Source organism: Austrofundulus limnaeus, unplaced genomic scaffold, assembly GCF_001266775.1.
Source record: "Austrofundulus limnaeus strain Quisiro unplaced genomic scaffold, Austrofundulus_limnaeus-1.0 Scaffold133, whole genome shotgun sequence".
In the NCBI taxonomy this organism is placed as follows: Eukaryota; Metazoa; Chordata; class Actinopteri; order Cyprinodontiformes; family Rivulidae; genus Austrofundulus; species Austrofundulus limnaeus.
Window position 1 is genome coordinate 511776 of NW_013952535.1, and position 8655 is coordinate 520430.

An 8655-nucleotide genomic window follows, 5' to 3' on the forward strand; every position below is an offset into this window, starting at 1 on the left:
CACACACACACACACACACACACACACACACACACACACACACAGACTATCGCTGAAAGGAAAAGGCTTTATGACACAACAACAGAGTATTTAAACCTATCTTTTTCTTCATCGAGGTTTAATAATGAAGTTGCCGTTCTGGGGTCAACCTCCGGACCAGAACTGCTTTGATGACTCGCTTTACTGGGAGGTGAGAACTCCAGTTTAGAGCATTTTAACTATGAATCAAAATTCATTCAGGAGATGGATGCTGTGACTTTTGGTTTTTGCAACCTTTATACTCTTCAAAATATTTAACTTTATCACCCCACCCACAAAAAAAAAAAAAAAAAAAAAAAAAAAAGAATTAGGAGCTCTTCGGTTCTTTTAAAATTGTAAATCTGCTACAGAAAACTTGTTTTAGTTTTGTATTCCTTCGCTACTTTAATATTTTAGCACTTTTTCTGTTAATTTTAGCTTAGATAAACTTTTTTAATACTTTACAACTTTTAGGTAACATTTAGCTACTTTTGGTTTTTGGTTAGCATTTTGTCCTTCTAGCTTTTAGTTGCTGTTCTGCTACTTTTCAGTTTTTGCTTTGGTATTTTAAGGTTTTATTTAGCCTTTGTTATTTCCAGCCCACAGACTAATCTTTTGCTACTTTTAGTTTTAGCTAGCATTGTGCTACATTTGGGTTTTAGCTAGTGTTTTCTTTATTTTTACTTTTACCAGCTAATTTTCATCTTTCATGCAAATATCATTCCACTGCATTTAATTTTTTCTTACAGTTTTAAAATGTTATTTAAATTCAATTTTTGTCTTTTTGGAATTCTGCTGCTTTTGTGTATCGAGAATATTTTTTTTGTTTGAAACTTTAATTAAATTATAATGTGTTTTCCAGGTTCCTGAGCAAGAGGAGGAGAACGAAGGCAGTTTGGCTACTGCAGAACAATCAAAGAACAAAGCAGAAGTTTAAAAATCTGCATTTTTACAAGAGAAGACTCGCCTTAACGTCAACTTTAGATTTAAGTCACATCGATGTGATTTAAAATATAAAACTTACATCTAGTTAGAATATTTTTAGTCATCCTGCATATAAAAAAATACACAAAGGCAGGGTACATTTAAAATCAGCAAGGAAATAAGTCAAGCAAACACAAAACTAGTTTTTTTTTATCTTGACAAACGTTTGTTTATTTTTCGATTTGTATAAAAACAACCATAGCAAAATTGTATTTTAAGATTTAATTTTACACTCAGTTTTAATAAAAAAGGGTATTCACAAACATGTCACTGCTGAAAAACAGCATCTTTTATAAGCTTTTTTAAAATAAAATTTTATATGTTTTTACATTTTTTACATTTACTATCGTGTGTATTTTTCCAGACTTTTCCCCACGTTTGGCTGTGAACACAGCTGAAATCTGCAGCTTCATGTTACCTCACTGGAGCCCGGTCCTGAGGCCCGGAGTCAGAGTTCGTTATAAAACAAAAACCTTCAAAGTGGATCTGGTGGACAGGGATGGTCGCGTAGTGTTCGTCTAACTAATTCTTTTTCTTTCTGAGGACATTTATACAATTTAACACGAAGTTGCTCCTATTGATCGAGCTGCATTTTATCATAATTTTTTGGTGCAGATGTGTTTTCACATGTACATACAGTTTAATTCTTAAATAAATCGACATGGTCAGTTTGATTAAAGCTAAAAATAACACCTGGTACTAAAAAACTGCAGTTATTTTCCCTCCTTTTTTTTACTGTTTTCATCACTGATGACCTTTTGTTAGGTTCGGTTCAACACCTGCTGTATTTAAGAGCCAAACTTATCACTTCCATCCTTTACTGAAGCAACATGTTTCAGTGCTGAATTATTGTTTTGTCGTCTACTTTAACTGAAAGCTTGATTAAACTGACTACAAATAGACTTTTCACATGAAACATCTTCAGGTTTGAAAAAAAAAAGAACACTGAAAATGCATCACATTTTTGTTTTATGTTTTTATACAGTGGGCACTGAGTCCTATTTGTTTGATATACTAATACTGTCATAATAAAGATGTTTTATTCAGTAATAATGTTCTGTGTGCAACTTTTTAATCAACCTTCACACTAGCACCATCTTATGGCCAAAATTAAATACTTACCAAATAACACGAATCATGCTTGCACAATAATAATAATAATAATAAAATTTCGTAGGCCAATACCCTGTTTTAAAACATATCTAGTAAAAGAATACAGTTTGATTAACACCCACACAACCATCTAATGATGTAGAAATTGTGTTAGGAATAAAAACTCAAATTTAAAAAATGAAAAAAAAGTTTTTGACCATCCAACAGTTTTTATATTCAAAGCAAACTATTATGTTTAGCATTTATAACAATATTATAAATATATATAATTATAATTATAAAGAAAGTCGTTTAAAAGTGCCTGCCCAGTCGTTCTGTTGGTTGTGTTTAAGTAATCGCTGCTGGGCTCGCTGTGTCATTTTTAGTACTGGAGTTTACAACAAGTGTGCAATTACACAATCTGTCCACTAGAGGGCGACGTTACAATGGTTCACCTTGAAACTAATGTCTTAAATATAATTTAATTTGTTTAATTAACTATGCTTGGATAGATATAAAAAACACATGTAACAGGTGAGAAACAAATGAGAAACATAATATACTTAGATTTATATCCCGAATTCAGTCCACTTCTATTTAAAACATCCTTCAAATATTCATTTTGTTTTGAAAGTACTTTTTTGGAAATGTTAGCAGGTAAACATTTTGTCAAGTTTGACAAACGAGTGTGTGCAGTTTGTTAATTTGTCCACAAGAGGGAGACTCTAGAAAGATTCAGTTTCAAACTAGCGTTTAAATTTTCGATTTCATTTCTTTAACTGTCAAAACATCTAGATGTAAAACAGATGCAGCCAATTACAAAACTTATATTTATATCCCGAATTCAGTCCTCTTTTGATTAAAACATCCTTCAAATATTTATTTTGTTTTGAAAGTATCTTCCGGAAATATAAGCTTGATATCAGTTTTTCAAGTTTGACAAACAAGTGTGCAGTTTGTTAATCTGTCCACTAGAGGGCGACTCTAAGATGATTTAGCTTCAAACTACTTTCGATTTCATTTAATTGAAATAACAGTGGTTAAATATAGAAGTAAAAACACATGTAAACAATTAAAACAATTTCATGTTTATCTACTTCGATTGGTCCACTTTTATCTGATCATTTTAAAAATATTCCTTTTGTTTTGTAAGTACATCTGTGAGTGTGCAGTTACCCAATTTGTCCACTAGAGGGCGACTTTATGTCATGTTTTGTTAAACTGTTAAAAGAAAGTCAGATTTGTTAAACTAGTTACATAACTACTGCATTTTGTAATTTTAGTCATTGATATATATTTCTGGACTGGATGTCACGTGACCTTGGCATGCTTTGAAACAGGGATGTTTATGCATAATGCATTGAGCTAACACACTAACCATTGAAATCAATGAGCAAAACGTAGCTCTGTGCAAAAAAAAACGCTTTATAAATGTACAAATTGCACAAATAATTTGCTATAAACTACAGAAATTGTTACAACATGTTTATAAGAGCAAAGTTAATTGTGTTCCACAGGCAAATATCACGCATATCTATTCAAAATTAATTACTTTAATCTTAAAACCTGCACGCTAAAAGATATGTTCAGAGTGTGCAATTACGCGACATGTCCACTAGAGGGCGACGTTACAATGATTCATCTTCAAACTAACGTTTTAAATTCAGTTTAATTTGTTTAACTAACTATGGTTGGATAGATATTAAAAACACTTTAACATAAGAGATTTAGATTTTAAATCCCGAATTCTTATTAATTTTAATCTGAAACATCTTTCAAATATTCATTTTGTTTTGAAAGTACTTTCCGGAAATGTTAACATGATGTAATTTTTTAAAACTGATGAACGAATGTGCAATTATTTAATATGTCCACTAGAGGGAGACTCTGGAATGATTCAGCTTCAAACTGGCGTTTAACTTTTCGATTTTGTTTCAGAATAAGAAACACTTTATTGCCATTGTCAATAAGCAAATTACAGACTTGGGATTTGCTCTGGTGTATTTGTTTAACAAACTGTCGTTAAATCTAGATGTAAAACAGATGTAGTTAATTACAAAACTTACATTTATATACCAAATTTAATCCATTCTTATCCAAACATCTTTACATTTTATTTTGAATGCACCCTCCAGAAATGTTTAACTTTTCGATTTTATTTTTTAAATAGCCTTGGTTATATACAGATGTAAAAAACATATGTAACCAATTAAATTAATTTCATGTTTATCTACTTTGGTCCATTTTTCCCCGAGCATTTAAAAAAATATTCCTTTTTGTTTTCAAAGTACACCTGTGACTGTGCAGTTACACTATCTGTCCACTAGAGGGCGACTACGTTCTGCTTGTTGATTTCAATTAGCATTAGCATTAGCTCACGAAGCCCACCCAGGTCACGTGACATCCGGAATAGGTGCATTATGGGATGCAAACAGTGTAAAGATTGCTAATTCACCGACCAAAACAGCGAATAAATTATAGGATTGAACGTTTTCTACAGCGGTTGGGGTGTAAATAAACATATGGATTGTTAAATGTTTTAACTCGTCATTATGGTGAGTAAAAAATCTATAATTCTTTAATTTAATTACAGTTTCACCGACGCTACGCGTTAGCTTTAGCTCAAGCCGGATGATGCTAGGTTAAACACTGGAAAGATAATAGACTTATTAAAGTCTTTTAACGACGACTTTTTCCTGCTTCGAAGTTTTACCTTTTATGATATTTATTTTTAAGTTGTTGATACATGTGCACCTGTGCTAGTTGATGATATTTAAAGGAAATCTTATCGGATTGAGTCGATCATGAGTTTAATAATATGTCGCTTCGTAAGCAGCAATAATCCTCAAACTTCTCTTTATGGTTCAGTCAACGAAAGCGGAATGCAGGGTGACCAGCTCCACGTCCAGAACAGAAGAAAGGAGGAGATCAAGAAGCAGAGGTAAGATTCAGATAATTTATTTCCCCCTTTTTTCATCTGTTATGGTTTGGAGCCAGAACTGGATGAAGATGCTGAGGTTCTCATTGGGAGGGACAAGGATGGATAGGATTGAATGAATTTATTTATTTATTTATTCTAGACAAAACAAATGTGATACATATTCCTCAGTGTGAATGCAACATCTTCTTACACCACACATACTACACAATTATACATAAATACATCAATTATTTTGAGGATATGTCTGAAAAGAGGTATGAAGAAGTTATTTGGGCATACCCCTTTTCCATCTTGTAGTCTATAACATAAATAATCTTACCATTTCCTTTTTTCTTTCTAAATACTAAAAAAAAAAAACTCCTAAACCAAATGTAAAACATACACACATACATGATATGCATGTTCACCCATACTTGCATTCACCTAGAATAAACTACACATAACATACATATGCAATAATATATATAGATCAGGATTGATTATTATTTGGTTATAGGTATGAGACAAAAACTCAGAAAACTTGTGATGACTTTGCAACAAACAACAAATGAACATAACTTCTGTATTTCTTGAGATAATTTGATGAAATTTGTTAGCAGAAGTAGGACATGGCATACTATTAACATTAGCTGCCTGTATTCAGGCATTTGTAGCTCAAATGTGCTTTTTAAGCTTGTTGAACTTCACTGCCCTAAATCTGCAAGAGGAAATGTCAGAATCCATTCAATCAAAAACGCGGTGAAAGACTAACGTCTTTACCTGGGGACAGATGGGAAACACAATAATTGGAGGGGAGCCTGAAAACACGACACACTCAGTATAACATACACACCTGTGGAACGCTCACGTCAACCGCGAGGTGTGGTTCACGTGTTTACAGCTTAAAGAACTATGAGATAAGACTAAGATGGTTTGGACATGTCCAGAGGAGGGACAGTGGGAATATTAAAGGAGGAATATGGATGAAGTTAGAGATGACGTGGAGGTCAAAGAAGAAGGAACAAACTGTATACTGTAGGATTCCTACACCTCTTATAAAAGAATATAAAGTTGAATCTTCAGTTAGTTGATTTCCCTGGTCTTATTTTGTCCCTTTTTATTATTGAATGAACATTTTTTTTGATTTGATAATTTAAAAACATAAACCATAAAACAAAGCACATCAATACTTCTAGATATAAAAAAAAAAAGAATTAGATCAGGACATGCAGCTTCCCTACAATATTAGAAGCACAGACTAGATTTGAACCTAACTAAGCTGTTTTTTGGATGTACTTAAAGGAAATGTAGATAAAAAAGAACGAATCTGTTTAAACATTTGCATTAGTTTTGGGATAAACTTGTTTATATTACATAGAAAGAATGAGCTGAGCGGCACATTCTGATGAAACTGAGAGTGTGTATTTTTATACACGTATGGAGGGAAACTTGTCATTTGGTGGGTATTTTTGGATTTTGTTTTGTAAAGATTGTAAATTGAATAAAGCTGGAATTTATTAGTTCAAAGAGTTTGTTTCTTTATGTTTTTGTCACAGAACAAAACCTGTAAAGTTCAAATTTCATAGGTTGGAAACTACATGAACTTGTCCTCGTTACGTTTCTTTTTAGAACGTGACAAAAGGAAACGGAAGCGAAGCCGTGACCGATCTTCCTCCTCATCCTCCAGTTCCTCATCTTCATCCTCATCGTCGTCTTCGTCGCCTTCTTCAGGGTCATCGCGTTCCTCCAATAGTGGTCGGAGCAGCTCGAGCAGTAGTGGTACATAAATACAGAAACAGGTTTTATATATTCAGACAGCTAAATGTGATTTTAGGCTTTTTAAAATGTATTTAATTTAAAGTTTGAGCACCTGAAAGACTGAAAGCCACATTTAAAAGAAAAAAAATTCTCACATCATTGTAAGGACCTGAATAAAGATTTATTTTACCGTCGTTTTCAGACTCTCGCAGCAAATCCAGAAAACAGTCGAAGAAAAAGAAAAAGGAGAAGCACAAAAAGGTAACATTTTATTTTTTGTTCTGCTACATTTTATGTATTTCCAAGAAGGAAATAAAAATATATTTTTGTTTCCTTAACAGAGAGGAAAGCGAGAAAAGAGACATAAACATAAAAAGGACAAGAAATCAAAAGGAAGAGAGAACTCTGGACCTGTTCAGATCTCTAAGGTAACAAAATATTCCCTGATATTTTATTAATTGTCTGATTAAAACTCCGGATGTTTTACTGTCTTAAGAATCTTTTAAAACATTTTTTTTTGTCTTTCAGTACCTGAAGGACAGAGAAAAGGGGAAGTACAGCATGATTTCAGGGAAGAAGATAAAGATGAAAGTGAAGAAGTCCAAAAAAGACAAGCAGGTGATTTTAAATTTCCTCTTTCAGCAAACAAGTGTTTTTATTTTCAAGCTTCACGACTTCATCCTTTCGTCGGCAGAGGGATAAAAATCGAGCAGAGCTCCTCGAGTTCCTGAACTCCACCCTGTGATGCCGCTGAGGACGCCTCTCCTGTCTGACCTGTCCGCAGAACTCAGGAAGCAACACGTTTCACTTCCCAGAAGAGGAAGAAAGAAGAGCTTTCTAACAGACAGTAGGAAAATAAGTGACTTTTATCGCCACAGGGGGGCAGCAGTGAGCTGGACCGAGCGAAGAAGCAGGTGATTATTCTTCAGGTGGTCTTTATGTAAGAAGTTTTGTTTCTCATCAGTTTCAAATTAAATTCTGTGACACACCTGCCTCCCAGCTGTCAACATGTCACACTTTCAAACAACTACTCCTACAATTTAGACTAAATGATGACATCGTCTGAAACACAAACCAACCACCATCCAGTCTCTTTGTTGTAAACAAGAAGAAACACCTGAGGACAAATAAAATTTACAGTTTTCTTTTTTTTAAAGAGCACTTCCCACTATGTGACATAAAGTTCTAAACATTTAAAAAAGTTTGAACAAATTTTTTCCTGTGACCTTGAGGCCGTCTGAGCTGAAACCATTGTTTAAATTGTTTTCTTTGAATTGAACATTTTGTCTTTCCTCGTCACGTTCCGTTAATAATCTGCCATTTTTTTCTGCCTCGAAGTCTAAACTTTATTTAGTTTTTGCTCGTATAAAACCAGTCGGTTGGGTTTGTGTGGATGAAGGTGCAGAACTTCGGTTTGTGTTGCCGAAGATGAAAATGCGGACATTTTAATTGCTAAAAAGACTTTATTTTGAAATGTTTCAGTCAAAGAACATTTTGATTATTTCTTCACATTTTTTTCTTTGTTGTTTTGACATGTTATAAATGATAATAATAATAATAAAAAAACGTCTTTTTTTTTTTAGTTGAACACTTTTTGCTGCAGAGTTCTGGTCGAGACCCAAAACATGACAGCACTTTGACATTAAAGTGAACTAAAACAGGAAAGCATTTCTTTCACAAAAAAATCACTTTACAGTCCTTTTTTTAAAATAATATTTAGCTTTTCTTTTTTAGATAATCTGACAAAACAAATGTGACCCATCACATCGAAACGAGGATTAAGTCCAAAAGTGGTATAAGGAGAAATAGGCAAATATAGTGTTTTGACTAAAATGTTAACAAAAATTGCATTTTGTCAAAATATAATGATTAAATACTATATC

The 8655-nt window shown here is 33.0% G+C and overlaps 2 protein-coding genes across 3 annotated transcripts in view; both read left to right on the forward strand.

The window, feature by feature from the left end:
• Positions 1-2052, forward strand: part of rhag (Rh associated glycoprotein) — an 8064-nt gene extending 6012 nt beyond the window's left edge. For both annotated transcript variants that reach the window (XM_014015713.1, XM_014015715.1), the window contains exons 9-10: positions 117-190; positions 881-2052. In XM_014015713.1, coding sequence (XP_013871167.1) covers positions 117-190; positions 881-955 — 149 coding nt within the window. In that variant the 3' untranslated portion in view covers positions 956-2052. The remainder of the gene's footprint in view (positions 1-116; positions 191-880) is intronic.
• Positions 2053-4499: 2447 nt separating this feature from the next.
• On the forward strand, positions 4500-8231 carry si:ch211-22i13.2 (ADP-ribosylation factor-like protein 6-interacting protein 4). The gene is made up of 7 exons (XM_014015716.1): positions 4500-4649; positions 4963-5035; positions 6644-6793; positions 6975-7033; positions 7114-7200; positions 7301-7390; positions 7467-8231. Exons 1-7 carry the CDS (start codon positions 4647-4649, stop codon positions 7515-7517), a joined length of 513 nt encoding a protein of 170 aa, XP_013871170.1. The 5' UTR covers positions 4500-4646; the 3' UTR covers positions 7518-8231.
• Positions 8232-8655: the final 424 nt, after the last annotated feature.

What these genes read in the sequence shown, in the direction of transcription:
- si:ch211-22i13.2 (XM_014015716.1), top strand. An exon ending in GAGCAGCTCGAGCAGTAGTG is followed by an intron (nt 6,794 to 6,974) that starts GTACATAAATAC and finishes CGTCGTTTTCAG; the next exon opens with ACTCTCGCAGCAAATCCAGA. An exon ending in AAAAGGAGAAGCACAAAAAG is followed by an intron (nt 7,034 to 7,113) that starts GTAACATTTTAT and finishes TTTCCTTAACAG; the next exon opens with AGAGGAAAGCGAGAAAAGAG.